This window comes from Bos grunniens, chromosome 2 (genome assembly GCF_055505025.1).
Source record: "Bos grunniens cultivar Pamir isolate PY7600 chromosome 2, Bosgru_T2T1.0, whole genome shotgun sequence".
In the NCBI taxonomy this organism is placed as follows: domain Eukaryota; kingdom Metazoa; phylum Chordata; class Mammalia; order Artiodactyla; family Bovidae; genus Bos; species Bos grunniens.
The window spans coordinates 40,263,242-40,285,321 of record NC_141166.1 but is presented as its reverse complement, the minus strand read 5'-3'; the positions used below and the strand labels follow the sequence as shown (position 1 = coordinate 40,285,321).

Sequence of the window (22,080 nt, the reverse complement as noted above, 5' to 3'; positions counted from 1 at the left end):
GCATGCAAAGAGCTTCATTATATCATTTGAGAACTTTTCATTGCAGTGCCAGACTCTCTAGTTGTAGTAAACAGGCTGGTACGTGGGCTTAGTTGGCACAGGGTCAGTAATTGGGGTGTGTGGGCTTAGTTGCTCCATGGCATGTGAGGTCTTAGTTCCCTGACCAGGAATCGAACCCACATCTGCTGCTGCTACTGCTGCTAAGTCACATTAGTCATGTCCAACTCTGTGCAACCCCATAGACGGCAGCCCACCAGGCTCCTCTGTCCCTGGGATTCTCCAGACAAGAATACTGGAGTGGGTTGCCATTTCCTTCTCCAATGCATAAGAGTGAAAAGTGAAAGTGAAGTCGTTCAGTCATGTCCGACTCTTAGCAACCCCATGGACTGTAGCCTACCACGCTCCTCCGTCCATGGGATTTTCCAGATAAGAGTACTGGAGTGGGTTGCCATTGCCTTTTCCAAAACCCACATCTCCTGCATTGCAAGTGGATTCTTAACCACTGGACCACAAGGCAAGTCCTGACAAAGATATTTAGATATCCTTTATTTTACACTCAAATCAATTTCTTAAGTTAGATTGCTAGAATTAAAATAGTTGAATCAAGGAGTACAAACATTTTTAGGGTGTTTATTAGATCCATCAAATTATTATTTAGGAGGGATATATACCAATTTATGTCTTTATGTGCAGTGTAAGAGAGTTCCGATTTCATTACATCCTACCCAGAAATGAATTTTGTGATTTTTAAAAGCATCCTTATATTACCTATGAAAGGGAACGATGCCTCCCTAGACAGCTGGCTGGTTCTAGGTACATTTGTGTCAGCATGTGAGGAAATGCTCAAAAAGTGATGGAGGCATGTTAAGTGGACTCAGAAGCCAGCTGGAAGGGGCTCTCACTGAGCAAACTGGGAACAACTTGAGCATCAAAAAGAATGGTGTCAGTAATAAATTATAACATATTAAAAGAAATCCTCACAAATTCATACTGATAGTGTTAAAAGATAAACTGAGGCATGTTACCATTTTTAGGAGTTTATTTGACTGAGAATTGGTCATCACCAAATGGAAAGTGGTTAAGAGCACTCCATAGAAAGGGGCTAGAGGAAAAGACTTTCATAGAGAAGAGGCAGAGGCAAAGCAAGGAACTTTATTTAATTGGCTATGGCTTAAGCTAATGGCTTATTCAAGAAAGCCTAGGTGGCTGTTTTTGATTTTGACCCTAGGTTTTGAATTCCTAACCTTGAGGCATTAGAGGCTTAGGTTTTGGTTTGCTTACACATGCTACTAAGGCACTGGAACTGCCTCAGTTTAATGGCTTCCTTATTTAATTCATTTAATATTTCTAATCAATATATAAAAAAAGAAAGACTAAGACTATTTTCTGTACAAGTACAGCTAATACATATAGAGGAATATAAGCATAGTACTGTCATAAGAACAATAGACTCAGCAAAAATTATAAACATGTGCCCTGATTGTTAGCGAAAGGAGTGTGTGGATCTGGCTGCTTGCTGCTCAAAAGCTGACAAACAAGCCAGATTAGTGGAAACGAAAGTTTGTTTGTTCACATGCTGGCAACTGGAGTTGGGGAGGGTGACAGACATCTGTCCAAAGGCCGACTCCCCCCGACTCCAGCCACCCCGGCCCACAACACCCCCACCTCCCACAAGCAGTGGGTGAGGAGAGCTTCTAAAAACAGAGTGGTGGTGGGAGGGGTTGCTACATGCACAAACAGCATAGTCGTCTCTAACAGTCAGCTTCAAATTTGTCATCAGTGGTCTGACCAGCATTATCTTGATTGTTTTAGGTACAATTAATCTTCAGTTCCAGGGTCCATTTGTTCCCATTTTGAATTGTGGCAGCTCACGTCCTGGGTACAGTCTGGTCATCATGTCATTAACTTCACCTGGTGTTTGGTATCTATATGACAGTTCATAGGCTATGATAACCCAGAATATTATCTACAGCCCTTGAGAAAGAACTAAAGGTCCTTGACTATGCTTAATGACTACATTATTATTATCTAGTCTCCTTTGACTGTTTTCCTTTGTTTTCACATGTTCTCATTTCTCTGATTAAACTTACTCTTTGATTAAAGTTTTCCACAGGCAAGAGGCAGGTAGATGACATGGTGAAGGGAGGGTCCTGCTCCGTTTCATGATGAGTTTTTTTCTTTTTACTATATATATATATAATCTATTTTAAGTATAATTGATTTACAACCAATGAGAGTTTTAGAGGAGAATGTTTACACAAATATCTCTCTGCTGTTGCTACTGCTGCTGCTAAGTCGCTTCAGTCGTGTCCGACTCTATGCAACCCCATAGACGGCAGCCCACCAGGCCCTGCCATCCCTGGGATTCTCCAGGCAAGAACACTGGAGTGCGTTGCCATTTCCTCCTCCAATGCATGAAAGTGAAAAGTGAAAGTGAAGTCACTCAGTTGTGTCCGACCCTTAGCGATCCCATAGACTGCAGCCTACCAGGACCCTCCATCCAGGGGATTTTCCAGGCAAGAGTACTGGAGTGGGTTGCCATTGCCTTCTCCGAAATATCTCTCTACAGATATATAATTCAACTGGAGTTAATTTTGATGTCTGGAACGAGTTGAGAATGTAAACTGATTTTTTTCCCCTGTTTTCTGTCTCCTTTTCACAGAAATTAAACTGTATGCCAATACATATATTAGACTGTAAGCTTCTTGAGGACATGGACTATGTCCTGTTCACAGTTTTATCCCTTGTGCAGAATTAACACATTTTCCATCAAATTAGTCACTCAAAAAATATTCATCAAATAACTGTTTTGTTTACCATTATTAAGTTAAACCAGGAGGACCTTAGACAGACTTGGCTCTAATGTCCTAGTAGCCTAAGTAAGCAAACCAAAACCTAAGCCTGTAATAACTCGAGGTTAGAAATTTGAAACCAAAGGGTAACCAATTACCAATAGCCACCTAGGCTTTCCTAAATAAGGCAACGGCCTAAGCTAGAGTCAATCCATTTTCTTGCATTGCCTCTTTGTAAGTCTATGCCCAAATTTCTGTTGCCAGAGTGCTTCTAACCACTTTGCATTTGGTGACGCCCCATTCTTGCTCAAATAAACCCTTGAAGATTTTAATATGCCTCAGTTTATCTTTTACCATGTATGGAGTTTCTTTATTTACTAGGGTCTTAGTTGGACTATCCTGTTCATATCATGTCTTGGTCTAATTTATACTTTGTTGTAGGTTTATGAAATATTAACATCACCAGGCTAGTTACAAGGGGGTAGTTCTTTTTGCGTCTTTTAAAATGTTTGTTTCTGGAAAGCATAGACATTTACGAGCTGAGGAGGAGTCACTGGAAAAAGAGAGGTTGAAGATATGGTGTCATCTCCTGTAATAGGGAAGAAATTTTGTACTCTACTACAGCTGCTGCTACTGCTAAGTCGCTTCAGTCATGTCTGACTCTGTGCAACTCCATAGATGGCAGCCCACCAGGCTCCCCCATCCCTGGGATTCTCCAGGCAAGAACACTGGAGTGGGTTGCCATTTCCTTCTCCAATGCATGAAAGGGAAAAGTGAAAGTGAAGTCACTCAGTCGTGTCCGACTCTTAGCGACCTCATGGACTGCAGCCTACCAGGCTCCTCCATCCACGGGATTTTCCAGGCAAGAGTACTGGAGTGGGTTACCATTGCCTTCTCTGACTCTACTACAAGTTAACCACTAAAGGGATATTACGTCTAAGCTTCTGTGCATGTGTATTCAGTTGTGTCTGACTCTACTGTAGTCTGCCAGGCTCCTCTGTCCGTGGGTTTCTCCAGGCAAGAATACAGGAGTGGGTTGCCATGTCCTCCTCCAGGGGATCTTCCCTGATCAAGGGATTGAACCTTCATCTCTTCTGTCACCTGCATTGGCAAGCACGTTCTTTACCACTAGCATCACCTGGGGAGCCCTGCCTATGAGCTTAAATTACACATAATAACCCATCTCCAGGAACTTTGCCTCCTAGGTAATGAGCATTAAACTAAACTGCCTTTATTTAGCACATAGGAAACAACCCTGACCAGGCACAATGCAGGGAGGAAAAAATTAACACATCCCCTTAGGGGGCTGACTGGAATCTGGAAATGTTTGACTTTACTCCTTTTCCTTTTAGTATAAAAGAATCCTAAATTTTAACTCAGGCAAGATGGTTCTTTAGGGTATGAGTCTACCATCTTCTTGGTTTGCCGGCTTTCTGAATAAAGTCACTATTTCTTGACCCAACAACTTGTCTCTCCATTTACTGGCCTGTTATGCTGCAGCAGTATGAGCTTGGACTTGGTGACTTCCAAGGGGAGAGACGAGAAGGTGGATTGTGAGCTGGGAGGATTGAACTGGGGAAGAAGGGGCTCTTTTTACTCAGAGGGCAGGAGTCAGGCCAGAGTGGATGTATGCATGTGCATACTCAGTGGCGTCAGACTCTTTCTGACCCCATGGACTGTAGCTTGCCAGGCTCCTCTGTCCAAGGCATTTCCCAAGCAAGAATTCTGGAGTGGGTTGTCATTTCCTTCTCCAGGGGATCTTCCTGACCCAGGGATCAAACCCATGCCTCCTGCATTGGCAGGTGGATTCCTTACTGCTGCCCCACCTGGGAAGCGGTAAGGGTGGATGTGGATGCAGGTAAATGTGGAAGGGGTGGTTAGGCAGTTAGGGATTGCACTGAATAACTCAGTCTATTCCACTCAGGTAGAATAAGATTCTCTTGCTGAGAATAATATAACACGGGTAGAGGGGTGGTGGTGGCGGTGGCGGCTATTGCAGAAGTGAGGAATGGAAGAGGAAGTTGACTACCAATTCTCAGGGTAATTGCTGAGGCGCTCAGCTGAGGATGGTAACTGAGATTTATACCTCTACCAGACTTCAGGCTTCCATGCTACTGTCCAGTGGCTCCAAAGATCCAACTCAAGGAAAACTGGGTGAGAATTTGCCAAAACTCTTGGGGGAAATAGGCCTGCAGAATTTAATTAAAATAGCACCTCACTTTGGGGTTCATTTCCCTTCTGACTGCTCCTGCCAACTTCCACATCCTGTCAGCAGGACAAAATGATGGGTAACGAGAGCCAGGCTGAGCAAGTCGGGGCTTGGTAACCTTATGTGCACCAGTCTTTGTACCACAAAACTTGAATAAAAATTAGCTATAGCGCTAACATCACTGGATTAGACACATTGTGCGAATGCTTTACGTACAATATTTTACCTAACCTTCACAAAACTATCTGTGAAGGCTACTATCGTTAGCCCCACTTTACAGATAAGAGGTCTAGAGCCTGAAGAAATTGGTAATTTGTTTAAGATCTGCTGCTGCTGCTGCTGCTAAGTTGCTTCAGTCGTGTCCGACTCTGTGCGACCCCATAGATGGAAGCCCACCAGGCTGCCCGTCCCTGGGATTCTCCAGGCAAGAGTACTGGAGTGGGTTGCCATTTCCTTCTCCAATGCGTGAAAGTGAAAAGTGAAAGGGAAGTCGCTCACTAGTGTCCGACTCTTAGCGACCCCATGGACTGCAGCCTACCAGGCTCCGCCGTCCACGGGATTTTCCAGGCAAGAGTACTGGAGTGGGGTGCCATTGCCTTCTCCGTGTTTAAGATCACGTGACCATTTAGCAGCATCTCTCAAGTCTAACAGTGTTCGCTCTAGGCACAAGTGTCAGTCCGTAAGAAAGCTGAGCGCGGTAACATTCAGTTCAGTTCAGTTCAGTCGCTCAGTCGTGTCCCATTCTTTGCGATCCATGGACTGCAGCACGCCAGGCTTCCCTGTCCATCACCAACTCCCGGAGCTTACTCAAACTCATGTCCATTGGGTTGGTGATGCCAACCAACCATCTCATCCTCTGTCGTATGAGTGCCCATATTATCGAAAACATACGGTAACCACAGTCCTGCCTGCACCCGTCTGGTGACCCGGCACGCGTGATACTCACGCGCGCAGTCGCCGTGGCTTCCTCTAGGAAGGCAGGCGGCTTAATCTCGGTCAAGGTGTCGAGCACGACTCTATCTGGGCTGGATTCCTTCTGCCTGAGCGTCTGATCCGAACGTCGTGAGGGCGGGGTACGGAGGGCGGAGCCACCGTCCGGAGAGTTGCCGATTGGAGGGGAGGAGGAACAGGGGGCGGAGCCTCGGTGAGAGGCTAGAAGCCGCAGCAACCATGTAAGTAGCTTTGCTTCCTGCCGCAACCGCCGGCGGCCTGAGTACCGCGGCGCTAGGCTCCTTGCACCTGGATCTGGTGAACCCGAGGCTGGGGTGGAGGGTGGCCTGCGGGGCTGGGGCGGGAAGCGCAGGTAAGGGAGGGACTTGGCACGCGGACGGTTGGGCCTGAGTGGGGAGAAGAAGGCGGGTTTAGGAAGCTCTATGGCCGGAGCGGAGGGGAACTCTGAAGTGAAGGCGACAGCTGGGCTTCACAACTAGGGCTGAGGCCGGGCTTCGGCGGAGGCCGGGTAAGGAAGGGCAGAGAACCTGTGCTCCAATTCGGGCGGCTCCCCTGATTCTCCGGCTTCCCCTTGTGTGGCGAGTGGGGAAGGGATCCGGGTGGGACTGTCTTGAAGAGGTTTCCTTGGAAGCATTTGAAGTTCCCTTGCTCCTGTCTTGTCCCGTGTATTTGAGCTTATTTCTGAGGTCCCTAGTCCAGTTCCTCCTCTCTCTGATGGATAAGCTCTGAGCCTGTGTTTCAGAGGTACATACTTAGACTAGACAAAATAGTTCCTAATGTACAGAAACGATACCAATAGTGAGGTTTCAAATATGTATTTACCTCCGATAGTGCTTGTCTGCTCTTTGAAACCGTTCCGTTTGTACCTGTGTCAGTCTCTTGAGGAGAAGACCTGATTTCCCAATTAGTATTTTCCCCTTGCTTAGAACGTTCCCAACAAGAGGATGAAAATGGAAAATTTTTAGGAAATCAGGGGTCTTCTGGTTTATATATGTTATTATTGAGACATTCAAGAAATATGAGAAATACTGGAATTCAGTATGTCATTTCTGTTTATCTGATGAGTATTTATTAAATTATAAGGTACTGATTCAGTGCACATTCTTGTAAAATTACTCCGATATTGATAGGAGAGGTCGTCTTTTGTTATATCGTAGTGTTTTGTTTCTGATTTATTTGAATCTTGTTTTCTAGCATTCCCAAACTCCCACTGTCAGAATTCTTACAAAAAATATTCTTAATTTCTTTCTGTTGGATTCGAGTTTGTGACAGAGGTGAGCAGGTTAAGTTTCTGTTGAAGAGCAAGACTACTCTCCCATGTCCTCTTTTTCTTCTTTCTGGGAAGAAGAATATGGATCATGTGGTTTTCCTTTAGAAAGCCTCCATCTGTTGGTTTGTCAGTCAACAATTGAACACAAAAAATCTTTGTAGATGGAAACTAACATTTCTAGTGTTCAGCTGTCCTGCATTGTTAGATGTATTTTGAGTATCTTTTTTTTTTTAAACATTGTACTTTTTTTAAGTCATTGTAGAAATGACTGAACTGATACTTGGGTTTTTCTGTCTGCTAAGATTTTGATTTGACTGATGGAGTAGGCTTATTTTCTAAATGTCAATTCCTGACAAGCCTTTTGATAGTGCTTAGTGGATCTGCATATACAAGTCTGCAAAGGAGAAGAGGCAATGTGTTGGTGATACATGAGAGAGGTCTTTGAATGAGTTAAGTGAATACTTCTGGTTACCTCTCAGATAGTAAAGAATCCTAGTTCATGTCACAGACAGTTATTATTAAGCTACCAGAGAAAGAGTTGTAAGGTAGTTTTTTCTTGGTCATGATATCATTATATAAATATTATGATTAACTCTGTGTGATTGTATCTTTTAGAGACTACATCGGTCAGTGTTTTCATGGTAATTTTTATCCTCACATCTCCAAAGTCTAATAATTTAAAGTTTGTTTGTGAGTGACTCTTAGGTGTGATGCTAAGACTGTCCAGGAAGGTTGCTTTACTCCTCTCATGTTACTTGTGTCAAAGCAGAGTGTAGGATGTTCTCTGAGGCCTTCAGGTTGTTACTGCTGTCACCTCTCTTTTTACGTTTTTGAGTTTACACTTGGTCAGTCAATCATCAGCTAATTTCCCAACCCTTTCTGCAGGAGTGTGGGTTGTCAGGACACTTTCGAAGGATGTGTCCTTTCCCTCCTTCCTTCCTCCTCTTCTCCTCCTGTCCCTTCCTCTTTTTCTTCCCCTCCACCCCGTTCCAATAAATGTTTGTTGCCAAAATTCTTTTTGTCAGTGGTTTTATTTTTGTTTTGTTTAATGAACAATTAAATTATTATTCAGGCAACATCCTTAACAGTTAGAATTCAAATAGACCAGAATTGAAAGTCTGTGAAGAGCTACAAAATAATTTTGCTCTAAAAATGAATTCTGTGCCTTTTATGGGCAAGTACTCTGCTAAAAGTGCTTCACATACACTATCCCACTTAGTCACACTATGCCTCAGTTTCCACTATGTAAAATGAGGATGGTGATATATATCTTACAGGGCTCTTAAGGTGGGTTTACTCAGCTAAGAAATTTCATAGTCAAAATTTGAAACCAAGAGTGTATGCCTCCAAAACTATTACAAACTTGAAGTACCTCTTTCATTAAAAGAGGAAATAATTAGATAAAAAATGCTGCCCTCAGGGGGAAAAAAGTAATTCTGGAGTGAAACTTGGCGTCTAGTTATAGTTGGACCACTGAATAGCTTATGTGACCCTCGAGAAAGTTGTTTTAGGGTCAGTGTACATTGGTTGCCTCAGAGGTAAAATGTAGTAATAAGGCCAGTTTTGTGTTCCAGGCATTTATGGAAATGAAATGAGATGGTAGGTAAGATTTTGAAAGTGAAGAGCATTTTATAAGAGTGTGGTGTCCTCGTAAATACAAGATTACAAGCTATAGCATTCTAATAAGTTATGCGTAGTTCCTGGTCTTCTCTTTTATTTGAAGTATTTATCAATATGGCAGAAAATAGACATCTGTGCTTTTCTGTTACCTGCATCTGAGGATGTAGGTAACAGTCCTTTGGTTGAATTATGATTTTTGGTTATTTAGAAGAAAAAGCACTTTAAGATCTTCATTTTAATGCCTATATGAGTTTAGACTTAAGGAGAAAAACCAGGCTTCTGTGCCTAGGAGGACATTTAATGGGGATCAGCTTGTTGGTTTAGATCATTCTCATAGCTGATGAGTCAGTTTGAGATAACTTTTGAGGTTATATAGAAATGTCATTAGAGGATGACTTTTATTTCCCGTTCTTGGAAGTATTTATTTTTTGATACTTTTTAAAAAAGCAAACATTGGAATAAGTAAAATAAAACTTTGAAGAATTTGTATGCTTTTGTAAAACCAGTTTACTGCCCCCCCCAACTTTAAAGAGCTGTTTCTTTTTCAAGAAAAAAAATCTTAGAATGAAAAACATATAAATAAAGTGAAAAATCTTTTTTTCCTTTTTGCCTGTTCACATTTTTTCCTTGCCTTCAAATTTTTAATACTTTTGGGGTTTTTTTGTGTGTGTGTTTGAAACTACAAATACATATACATAAAATACAAATACCTAAAAATATATTAATTTTGAAAATGAGATTGACTGTAAACGTTCCTAGTTTTAGATAATTGAAACTCTTCCTTATGATCTAGACTGCAGTGTTTTCAAGTATTGATTTGGAACGTATGCTGAAGTAGACTTAAGTACTCTGGTTTTCTTAGGTGTGAGTTTTTGAAGTCAGATTTCTAGACTTGGGTGCTATTTGGGCTTCCTGAGGAACTTACTTTTGCTTATTTCTTTTGTTTATTAGACTCATGAAATGGCCACAGATGATAAGACTTCCCCAACATTGGACTCCGCTAATGACTTGCCTCGGTCTCCTACCAGTCCTTCTCATCTCACACACTTTAAACCTCTGACTCCTGATCAGGACGAGCCTCCTTTTAAATCAGCGTATAGTTCTTTTGTCAATCTCTTTCGATTTAACAAAGGTAAGACCTGTTAAAGATCAGACATCCTGCCATCTTGATTCTCTGAAATTCTCTTGTTAACTTTCATGCTGTGTCTTTACAAGAAAGTGAATATTAACTAGGAAGTAGCCTTCATCATAGGTCCTTGGGTTTAATTACATAAGAAAAGAAAACTAGAGTTTTCTCTTTAATCTTAGTAATTATTGGAATGGAAAGTTGGAATTGAAAACTAAATGTTAAAACGAGGTTAAAGTTAGCATCATCATTTTTTTTCCCTTTGTTAATATATCTGTATTGAAAAAGCAAGAGAGTTCCAGAAACACATCTATTTCTGCTTTATTGACTATGCCAAAGCCTTTGACTGTGTGGATCACAATAAACTGTGGAAAATTCTGAAAGAGATGGGAATACCAGACCACCTGATCTGCCTCTTGAGAAATCTGTATGCAGGTCAGGAAGCAACAGTTACAACTGGACATGGAACAACAGACTGGTTCCAAATAGGAAAAGGAGTATGTCAAGGCTGTATATTGTCACCCTGCTTATTTGACTTCTATGCAGAGTACATCATGAGAAACGTTGGGCTGGAAGAAGCACAAGCTGGAATCAAGATTGCTGGGAGAAATATCAATAATCTCAGATATGCAGATTATACCACCATTATGGCAGAAAGTGAAGAGGAACTAAAAAGCCTCTTGATGAAAGTGAGAGGAGAGTGAAAAAGTTGGCTTAAAGCTCAACATTCAGAAAACGAAGATCATGGCACGTGGTCCCATCACTTCATGGGAAATAGATGGGGAAACAGTGGAAACAGTGGCAGACTTTATTTTTTTGGGCTCCAAAATTACTGCAGATGGTGATTGCAGCCATGAAATTAAAAGATGTTTACTCCTTGGAAGGAAAGTTATGACCAACCTAGATAGCATATTGAAAAGCAGAGACATTACTTTGCCAACAAAGGTCCGTCTAGTCAAGGCTATGGTTTTCCCAGTAGTCATGTATGGATGTGAGAGTTGGACTGTGAAGAAGGCTGAGTGCTGAAGAATTGATGCTTTTGCACTGTGGTGTTGGAGAAGACTCTTGAGAGTCCCTTGGACTGCAAGGAGATCCAACCAGTCCATTCTAAAGGAGATCAGTCTTGTGTGTTCTTTGGATGGAAAGTACTTTGGCCACCTCATGTGAAGAGTTGACTCATTGGAAAAGACTCTGATGCTGGGAGGGATTGGGGGCAGAAGGAGAAGGGGATGATAGAGGATGAGATGGCTGGATGGCATCATGGACTCGATGGACATGAATTTGAGTGAACTCCAGGAGTTGGTGATGGACAGGGAGGCCTGGCGTGCTGCGATTCATGGGGTGGCAAAGAGTCGGACATGACTGAGCGACTGAACTGAACTGAAGTCCATAGGATGGACTTTGCTCTTTTAGAGGTTAATAGCCAAAAGATTTTAATGAAAGCAATAAAACTAAAGAATGAGCACATGGGAGGAAGGGTTCATATTTTTCAAAAATTAAAAGCTGTCAGCAGGCTTGTTAATCTGTTTAATACATTTAATGATATCAAATGAAAATTGTTTTTAAAATGAGCTCTTTTTAAGTAATATGTTTTTTACTCATTAGAATAGTTAAAAAACATGGTCTACATCTTTTGCTTTATATTTGACAATATTGTTTGAAATGTGTTAGAAAGTAATCCCTCTTGTTGAAAGGGATTTATGGATTAATAGTTTAACTCAGTGGAAATTTTAATAGTATTAACTGACTTTTATTAGCAGGCATGTTTAAAGCTCTGTAAAATCTCCCATTAGTCCAAAATTTTGAAAACAGTAATCTTTTTTTTTTTTTTTTAAAGAAATCTGAACAGTCTTATTTTGAATAATTCTGAATTTATGTAAAAATTAGGAAAATAATACAGGACGTTCTCATATATCCCTACACCCTGTTTTCCCTGTAATTAACATCTTACATTGGTAGAGTATGTTTATTATAATCAGTGAGCCATTATTGACAAAATATTACTAACTGAAGTATGTGTTTTATTCATATTTCTCCAGTTTCTACTAATGTCCTTTTTGTGTTCCAGGATCCTGCAGGGATACATTACATTTACAATAGTCTTTTTATTAAGCAAATGTTTATTGAGCACCTGCTGTCCACTGGGCACTATGTTAATAGTCAAGGAAAGTGAAGTGAAGTCGCTCAGTCGTGTCCGACTCTGTGCGACCCCATGGACTGTAGCCCACCAGGCTCTTCCATCCATGGGATTTTCCCGGCAAGGGAACTGGAGTGGGTTGCCATTTCCTTCTCCAGGGGATTTTCCCGACTCAGGGATCGAACTCCGGTCTCCCTCATTGCAGGCAGACACTTTACCCTCTGAGCCACCAGGGAATCTATCCCATAAATGAAATAGAATAACAAAAGATCCCAGCTTTCATGTGGAGCTTGCATTCTATTTCCTTAACATGCTCAACTTTTTAGTGAAAAGTAAAACACATCGAAGGTCACATGTACCAAGGATGTAATTATTGGCCTGTAATTTTGCCACCTGTTTTGAATTTTTTTTTAACCCTAAGTTTTACTTAGGTATGTGATACAAGTATACATTCTTTCCTGAAAAATCTCATCTATTTCCTTTTCTTTGCTGAGCTCTTGAGTCTTAGTTTTTCCAATAATTCCAAGCTTTCCTTTGCTACAGAGAGAGGAGAAGGGGGCCAGGGAGAGCAACAGTCTCTGAGTGGAAGTTGGACCAGCCCTCAGCTCCCTTCAAGAACACAATCTGTGAGATCACCTACACCTTATAAAAAGCGGCTTAATGAGGAGTTCCAGCGTCGATCTTCAGTGTTAGGTATGATACTGTTCGCATTTCATTCCTCTCTGAGTATTAGACTTTTCCCAGTCGTTGTGTTTCCCAGGTTGTTAATTGACTTAACTTTTTTGCTATTTGGAATGGTCAGGTACTCTTGAGAATTAATGAAACTTACCTGGATAGTGAAATAATTTGTTGATACCTAAACAGAAGTTCTTAAAACATTTCATTAAACTTTAATTTGGGCTTTCCAAGTGATGCTAGTGGTAAAGAACCTACCTATCAATGTAGGAGACATAAGAAATATGGGGTAGATCTCTGGGTTGGGAAGATCCCCTGGAGGAGGACATGGCAACCCACTCCAGTATTCTTGCCTGGAGAATCTCAGCAACAGAGGGATCTCCAGGGAATCCTGGTGGGCTACAGTCCATAGGGTTGCAAAGAGTTGGACATGACTGAAGTGACCTAGCAAACAAGAGTTCTTAAACATTTCAGTAAACTTTAATTTGGACAAGGCAGAGATCTCTTGACTGGTGGTTTTTTGTTTTTGTTTTTGATTAATTACTTGCTTGGGTTTCAGCAGAGGACAGTTTGCAACACCCCCAGGAGAACTCAGGTTGGTTTGAACTTTGTGATTGCTACATCTGTTCTTGGGGTGGCCAGTGTAATGTGATGTGCATGCCGCTGGTTGCAGAAGTCTCTCAGTTCCATCAGTGGGCTGCCACTTGCTCTTGGCTTTCTGTCCTTGTCGGGGTGCAAACTGTCAGTGTGGCTGGATAAACTGAGCTCCTCTCACCTGTTTGTTCTCCATCCTGTTCTGCTATACTGTCATCGCCTTCATTTTCATGCTCTTCTGTTGAGTACAGACTGGGATCAGTGCCTGCATCAAGAGACTAGCTAAAGTGAGTTGTTGTATGTTTTATTTCTGTTAGATTATTCAACTCAATGAAGTGGTTTGCCTGACTCAAGGTGGTAGGGGAAGGGCAATGAGAGGTGGCATAAGAGGGGAAAAGGGGTACAGCATTGGAAATCAGGTGTCTGTGAACATCAGCTCTTGTCTTGTCTGGCCAGTCTTCCCTCCAAGGTCTTCGAGTGACAAGTAGGCAGGCACAGGTAATGGTGGTCGGCAGAAGCATATTTTATTAATGGCTAGTTGGGACTTGTCTCAGAACCTGCTACCAATAGGTCAGAGGAGGCGGCGAAGCCGAGCAGAAAGAGAGCTTTTCCCAGAGGACTGGAGCAGAGCTGGCTGCATCACCTCTGCAGGTTTCCCAGGGCAGAGGGCCCTAGCCTGGGTTATGTCAGCTGTTTGGTAGGAAGAATCAGAAGGAAGGAAGAGGGAGAGGGAGAAGTAAGTTCCTTACTTCAGATGGATGGAAGGAAGAGACCATCCCAATCTGACTTTGAACCTTAAACTCCTTAGTTCTTGAACCCGGTCCGGAGTGTCACTCCTGTTTTTGTTAAGGGAACTCTTTTGACTGTATCCTATATTGAATTAAGCATAGGATTTCTTTGTTTATAAAATTGAGGAGTTAGACTAGAATCTAGTCTTGTAGGGGTTACAAACTGACAGCTTACCAAACCTTGTCTTGTTATTTTGATAAGCTTGAATTTAAATATTGCTAGGTGGAACTCGTAATGTCTAGTTTGCTGCATTCCTTACAGTCTTTTCTCAGTCCACTTGATTCTTTGATTCTTCCTTAGCCGCTCAAGGCATTTGAGTTTGATGAGCCTGGGACTGTTTGACCAGTCTAGTTCCTTTTCCTATTAAAAGCCTGTGATTCCACAATTTACCAGCTCTGTGACCCTGGGAAGTCATTTGATTTTCTATTAAGAATATTCATTTTACAAGAGAAGCAGCTGAGATGATTGCTTGAGGGCAGAGTGCTGAACCGGATTTTCTCTCCTTTTTTCATCCTCATCCACGTTGAAGCCATCATCTGTTGTTTCTAGGAATAGTCTTGCTCCTGCTTTTTCAATGGATGATGCTATTTGTATTCTCTTATACTCCTAAGTGGCTATACGCAAGGGGCTTTGCAGTTAATTATTTCCCGTGCATGGGACCACAGCTTTCCTGTTCTAACAGCTTCATCTGTCTCTCCTTTTGCAGTTCATAAATCATGGAGAGTTGGTTTATCACAAAGACTCAAGAGCAGTTTTGTCATTCTAATATACATTTTTATTGTAGTAATAATGTATCTGCTGAGATTAAGGTATTGTTTATAGAAAGATACAGTTTTCAGTTTTGTAACGTAAGTGCCGTTTAAATAAGTATTTCCATAATTAGTATCGATGGAAGTTCTTCATCAGTTTAGATTTAAATATTAACTTCTCATTTCTTTGTAGTCTTTTCTTTGCCACTCATCCAAAACAAAGAACATCTAAAGCAAATGTAGCAAATAGTGAGTTTGAGAAGGATTTAGAGAGGGCCTTGCCATAGGTTATGAGGTTAATGAGATTAAGCTAATAGAGGTGTTCATCCATTTTGTCAGGCCAACTCTCCTTCATCCTTAGGTTTAAAAACTGCTGGAGCCAGGGATAGGTAGAAACCTTAGTTGTAATCTTGCTCTGAAATAAAGAAATAACATATGATAGCTTTGGTAGGCAGAGCCCATTCTGGCCACAAAACTGGAATGTAAGCCTATTTTTTTATTGACAGGACTGGCTTCAGTATTGCTGTTTCAAGAGCAAGTGATTCCTTCTTGCTTGGAGCTATAGGGGAGGGGAGGTGGCAGGGAAGGGTAGGGTTGGAGCTGTAGCAATTCTTTGGTAAAGAGAAGCCTTCTTGGACATTGGTGAAGGGAAGTCTGTGCATAAATTACCATCCTGGGTGTTCTGAAGTCTGTCAGACTCTGAGGTTGGCTATTAAGTTCTTTCCTAATGATCTGCAACACAAGCCTTTGGTTTTGTGATCTGTAAGGCCTAGCCGAACTGTTCAGCCCTGTTGCTGACCTGATGACTGTGGAGACTAGGCTAGGATAACTCACTGGCATTGCTTTTCCTTCTGCTAAATTTCTAGTAGAGATTTATTCTGACCTGGGACTGAAGGGCCCAAGAAATCACTAATGAGTTTTATGCCATGTTAAGTGATGCTCCCATCCAGGCCTCAAAATCATCAGTGGTCTCAAACGGTGCTGTCTCAGTCCGCATTTGCTTGTGAAGCAGTGTTTTACACTTTGAACAGCCTCTTACCCTTATAAAGACTAGTTTTAACTCTCAGTCTGTGTCACTGGCTGGCAAACATAACTATATGGTAAAAGTAAGAAGCACTTTGCATTGATACTATTAAAGTAGTTTTTTGTTTTGTAATCCTAACTCAGACACCAGAAGGAAGGCAGAACCTACTTTTGGAGGTCATGACCCTCGCACAGCTGTTCAACTCCGAAGCCTCAGCACAGTATTAAAACGCCTCAAGGAAATCATGGAGGGGAAGAGCCAGGTATTATCTAGATTCTTTAGAAGATTACTTATTAAGCACTTATATGGGGATCATGCGGTGCTCACTGAAAATGGTACAATGCCACTTGAAAGAAAGTTCAGTTAATGTTTACTCCAACTGTGGACAGCAGATTTTACTCATAAGTTCCTTATTTTAGTTTATCAAATTTTTTTCTTTTTATGGGTTATGCTTTTTGTGCTCTATTTAAAAAGTGTTTTTCCAACCCAGGGGCAGTAAAAAATGAACCATGGGAGACTATCTTCCATGGTTTCTTCAAGAAGCTTTTTTATTGATGTGAAGGTATATGGATCAAGATTCATGTTTTTCCCCATTGATGTCCAGTTGGACCCAGTACCATTTTCTTTTTTTAAAGACCATCCTTCACTGATTGCGTTACACACCTTGTCATAAGTCTACATATATGTGTGAGGGTGTGCCAGGGCTCTTCTCTTTGTTCCACAGCTCCATTTTTCCTTACACTAATACTTTGTCTAAAATTACTGTAGGTTTAGAATAAATCTTAATGACAGACATTATAAGTCCTTCAGCTCATTCTTTAAGATTGCCTTGGTTGGTTCTCTTGAACTTTTGCATTCCCATGTGAATTTTACAAATAGCTTGTTAATTTCTGCAAAAGAAATTTTCTAAGATTTTGACTAGCGTTGTATTTGCCTTTGCAGTTTGATAAAAAGTATTTTCAAGAAGCCTTCACACATTTTTATTGTTGCAGGATAGTGACCTGAAGCAATACTGGATGCCAGATAGCCAGTGTAAAGAGTGCTATGACTGTAATGAGAAATTTACCACTTTTAGGCGCAGACACCACTGCCGACTCTGTGGGCAGATTTTCTGCAGTCGTTGCTGCAATCAAGAAATCCCTGGAAAATTTATGGGTTATACAGGTAAATGAGCTTTATCGACATTTTTGCAGTTTTTAAAGGTCACAGCAATAAAATAGTTGCAATAGGGGACCCATGTTAAGTCATTGTTTATTTTGGACTTTATGTGTGAGACATGGGGAGAACAAACAGGGAGACACGACTTTGCTTTAAAGGACTTTGTAGTCAGGTAATAAAGTAGATGGAGATGTTCATAAATAACAAGAGTAAAAGACAGTGTATCATAGATGGTAGTGGAAAATCCACGGCATCATTCATGTTTATTAAGCAGGATGGTTAGAGTGATGGTTAGAGTGGTTTATGTTACCGTGAGAGTTTTTATTTTACAAAATACAAATTTTGTATTTTATATATACAAAGTATATGCAGATATATATTCCTTAACACTGTGCTCTAGCAAATTACATTTACTACTATTCTTTCCTGAACTTTAGTAATACAGAAATTTAAAATTATTTATTGAAGCAGAAGGAAACTAAGCAATGGTGTGTGTAGTGATTAGGGAGTGGAAGATGTACAGAAGTTACCAAAAAGAGAACATTCTCAGTATCTCTCTCATGTTATTTTTATTATTCACTGAAAATTTCTTTTTAAACCTAAACTGCTTCAGAGTTCAGACCCCAGTTATCTTTCATCCATGAAAGATGATGAAAGATTATGGCTACAGCCTTTTAAAGTTTTTTTTACCTTTAATTTTTCCCTACCTCAGATTGTTTTTTCATACTTTAGTCAGTGTCCTGTTAAATGCTAGTTTGATCATGTCAGGGTATGTCCCCTGCCTAATACCCTTTCAGAGCTCCCATTACTCTTTGGGTAAAATCTTGTCTTTTTAAGGTGGTTGATACCTCAGTTGCCTAGGGCTCTCTTAACAAAATACCACAAACTGAGTGGCTTAGAATAAACAGAAATTTGTTGTCTGGAGGCCAGAACTACCATAATTGCCCTTACTCCACAGGTCAGGGAAGAAACGTAGGGGTTTTGCCATTTGCTGAGAATATCTATTCCAGTTACATATTTTAGAACTGAGCTATAACTACTAGTGGCTTTGGGGACCTGTTGAGCCCACTGTAAGATGGACCTGAGCTGAAACTCTATTGATCATGACTTCTGTAAGCCCCTGCTGACTTGAAATCATAGTAACGTTTTGGATTCTTGGTATTAGTGTTAGTTCAGAGCCAAAGTCCAGTAATCCCCTAAAAGTTTGACTATTACCTTTTTCTCAATGCATGGTCACTCTGGTAAAAGGCTATAGGTCCTCAGAGGAGACCTCGTAGGAAGATTAACAGTATATACTTTTTGGCAGTGTAGTGGATCCCTACCTCAAGGTGACCCAGCGTCCATTCAAAGAACTCTGGGCCTGAGAATTTGTTGAGGGGTCATGACTCATTTTGATTCAAGATAGACTTTGGTTGTCTTGATCCAGAACGCTTTTTCTTATACAAATCCAGTAAGGATTTAGAAGACTGCCCATTTGCTTTAGGAACACCCTGGTCAGAGGTGTCACAGATCTCTATATGTGTTATACTATTCTGGTTACCGCTTTGACTCTGATGTCCGTTCATGCTAACCTTGTCTTTTGAGATTAAATGCCACCACTCTGCCCCTGCCAACCTGGGATCCAGTGGTCCCAGTGCATTTAGGTTTTCCAGTTCAGCACCAATAGTTCAATGATAATTCCCACAGAGAGAGGTGACTACAATACTCTACAGGGGATGCTGGTGCTCCCCTCACAGATCTTTTTTTCTCATAGTCACGGTGAAAGGTATGTGCCCTGGGTCCTCCTGGGGCAAGTGAGCAGATCTTACCTGGTAAATCAGCTCATAGCAGACTCTCTAAGCCTTTGGATCCCTTCCTTTAGAGCATTCCACAGGCCTTCAAATTATTGGATGAGATGCATCCACATTATGGAGGGTAACTACTTAAAGTCACAGATTGTAAATGTGAATCACATCTTAAAAAAAAAAAACCTTCACAGCAACAGCTGGACTATTGTTGGACCGACTCATCAGTCTTGCCAAGGTGACACATAAAGTTGACCATTGCAGTTGGGATAATAGATTCTGAACACAAACATATGTTGTGACCCTGAATACCTAGAATACTTAGGCACCTAGAAACAGATCAGTGGATGTTATTATTGTTAATGGTAGTAGCAGTGTTGTCTTTGTGTCTGCCTTACAACTTTTGAATTGTATGTGTCTGTTGTCTCCAATGAACTGAGGGGCTGTGTCTTGTCAGCCTTTTCAACACCTCATGTAATTTTTTTTTTTTTTTTTACTGCTCTATAGGCCCTTGCTGGTGAGGATTCTCCATGAAATGAGAACTTTTCTGGTCAAGCTTGGCTCCCTTAATTTACCTGATCATTTTCATTGTAATAGCTGACTGATTAAGGGAGATTTTCTTTACAGTGTAAGAACCAAGCCTTTGTTGTGGCAACTTAAATACTTTTCTGCAGGAAGTAATTTTATCTCTTTTCTGAAATTCAACCTTGGTCAGCTAGTGGTGGTATGTCCTCCACTCTCATTTATCCTGGGCTAGAGTTCAGTTTTTTTTTGGTGGGGGGAAGAGGTTTGGGGTTGGTGGTGGTTCATGATTGGAGACATTTTTCTTTAGATTCGTCTGTTGAATTGTGTTAGAAATGAGTAACCCAACAAGTGATACTTAATTTTGCTTAAAATACATGCATAATTTAATAAAATGGAGTACTATAAAATAGTTCTTAAAAAATAAGACCATACATTGTCCTTTGTAGTAATTATGGTAAAAACACAGTACAGTTGACTTCTAGAAGTCTTTTGTTCCATGTCACTTCAGTTTTCTAATGTTAATGGTAAAAAGAAGGTAGAATTGTTATGTAACATGTTATTAGTAAAGTTTAATTATCTTACCTCCTTTTTTAGTATGCTAAAATGTTATAGAATCACACAAAAAATTGTTGCAGAAGAACAGGGTAGAAATGAAACTTATATTTGGGTAGGACTGCTTCCAGGAAAAAAAAAAAAAAAACACTTAAAATTATTAAATAACCTTATTGTCTTCCCAAGAATATTTCATTTCCATCCTAACTTTTACCACGAGAATTTCCTTTATAGTTCCCCCGACCCATATTTCTTATTGTTTGTACGCCAGTTTTGTTTGTTTTTAAACAGTTTTTGAAACTGTGCCCCCTTGTGGAGGTCAATCTTTATGACTTCACATAAAGAACTAAACATTTTCCTCCTTCCTTGTTACCGAGGTAAAAAGTGTTTCTTCTATTTGTGTTGGTTTATGTATTCAACTAAAATTTTTTTCCTTGAACCTCTGTCTTTCATAGATTCCCTTACTTCACTTCTAGAACCTTGAAGAATACTCTTGTAGCGGAGTTTTCTAGTCCATTGAATCATATTTTCTTAAGTTATTATAAATATTTGCAGTAATTTGGGTAGCTGGATGGAGTTATCATAATTTTGGTTTTTAGTAAAAAATTTTTTTATTATTTTATATGGTAAATTCTTATTTACCCACATATTTGCTCTTCCTGTTGCTTTTCTTTCTTTTTTTTAATTGGAGTACAGTTTTAAAATGTTATGTTAGTTCCTGCTGTACAATGAAGTGAATCAGTTATATGTAGACATGTATCCCCTCCCTCTTAAACCTCCCTCCCAACCTCTTCGGTTTTAAAATATATAACAGAGCTAACAAAGTTACTTCACTTTTAAAAAAAGGTCTTGTTTGGTAGTCTTTACTTGAAGATGGTTCCCCATTATTAGATTAACTATTAAGCCAAGGGTTTAATAGTTCTGGTAAGTAGATAGGTTAGTTATCATCTAATAAGTTTTCTTCTTTTTTTTTTTTTCTTCCTAGGGGACCTCCGAGCCTGTACATACTGTAGAAAAATAGCCTTAAGTTATGCTCATTCCACAGACAGTAATTCCATTGGTGAAGACTTGAATGCTCTTTCAGACTCTGCTTCCTCTGTGTCTGTACTTGATCCAAATGAACCCCGTACGCCTGTGGGGAGTAGAAAAGCCAGCCGCAACATATTTTTAGAGGATGATTTTGCCTGGCAAAGGTACAGTCACTTATGTATCTGCAGTGCTATTCCACTAAGTTATGGGGACTAAGAATAAAATATTTGAGCTCAGGATTTCTACCCCAGAGTACTTCTGTTTTGTATATGTGATGTGAAGAGTTCTATAAGTCACTCATTCAGCCAGTTTTATTGTTTTATTGCCACCTGTTACACTTAATAACTAGGGCTTCCCTGTGGCTCAACGGCAAAGAATATATCTGCTTGCAATGCAGGAGATGCAGGAGATGTGGGCTTGATCCTTGGGTTGGGAAAATCCCCTTTAAGAGCAAATGGCAACCCACTCCAGTATTCTTGCCTGGGAAATTCCATGGACAGAGGAGCCTGGTGGGCTACAGCCCAGGGGGTTGCAAAGATTCTGGGCTTCCAAGGTGGTGTGGTGATAAAAGAATCCACCTGTAATGCAGAAGATGCAAGAGACGAAAGTTTGACCCCTGGATCGGGAAGATTCTCGGGAGTAGGAAGTGGCAACCCACTCTAGTATTCTTGCCTGGAAAATTTCATGGACAGAGGAGCCTGGTGGGCTGTAGTCCATAGGGTCTCAAAGAGTCACACGTGACTGAGCATGCATGCATGTGCACACACATACACACTCACTTAATAAACTTCCTCTATTGATCTTTTGGTATTGTTATCCCGAAGACAAAATTTATCCTATTTCTACCTCAACTGAAAGAAGAAAATAATGACCCATAAGCTCATTATTGCAGAAAACAACCTGCTTTTAAATGTTATAGCACTCTATTGAAATTGGATTTGCCTGTAACTCTCAAATCATCTCAGTATATTCCTATTTTCTTTCTAGTTTAATTCATCCAGACTCCTCAAACACTGCTCTTTCAACAAGACTTGTATCTGTTCAAGAGGATGCTGGGAAATCTCCTGCTCGAAATAGGTGAACTGCCAAATGAAAA

The 22,080-nt window shown here is 40.6% G+C and overlaps 1 protein-coding gene across 28 annotated transcripts in view; it reads left to right on the top strand.

Annotated features, from left to right (window-relative positions):
• Window positions 1-4,809: 4,809 nt before the first annotated feature.
• Window positions 4,810-22,080, top strand: part of PIKFYVE (phosphoinositide kinase, FYVE-type zinc finger containing) — an 81,638-nt gene continuing 64,367 nt past the window's right edge. For 5 of the 28 annotated variants that reach the window (XM_086342954.1, XM_086343052.1, XM_086343042.1 and 2 more), the window contains exons 1-8: window positions 6,176-6,460; window positions 9,794-9,974; window positions 12,649-12,798; window positions 13,340-13,375; window positions 16,080-16,198; window positions 16,929-17,100; window positions 20,941-21,148; window positions 21,972-22,061. In XM_086342954.1, coding sequence (XP_086199080.1) covers window positions 9,803-9,974; window positions 12,649-12,798; window positions 13,340-13,375; window positions 16,080-16,198; window positions 16,929-17,100; window positions 20,941-21,148; window positions 21,972-22,061 — 947 coding nt within the window. In that variant the 5' untranslated portion in view covers window positions 6,176-6,460; window positions 9,794-9,802. Of the gene's footprint in view, window positions 4,947-6,013; window positions 6,461-9,793; window positions 9,975-12,648; window positions 12,799-13,339; window positions 13,376-16,079; window positions 16,199-16,928; window positions 17,101-20,940; window positions 21,149-21,971; window positions 22,062-22,080 lie in introns of those variants that run through there. The other 23 variants (XR_015142940.1, XM_086343095.1, XM_086342974.1 and 20 more) reach the window with 15 other exon arrangements.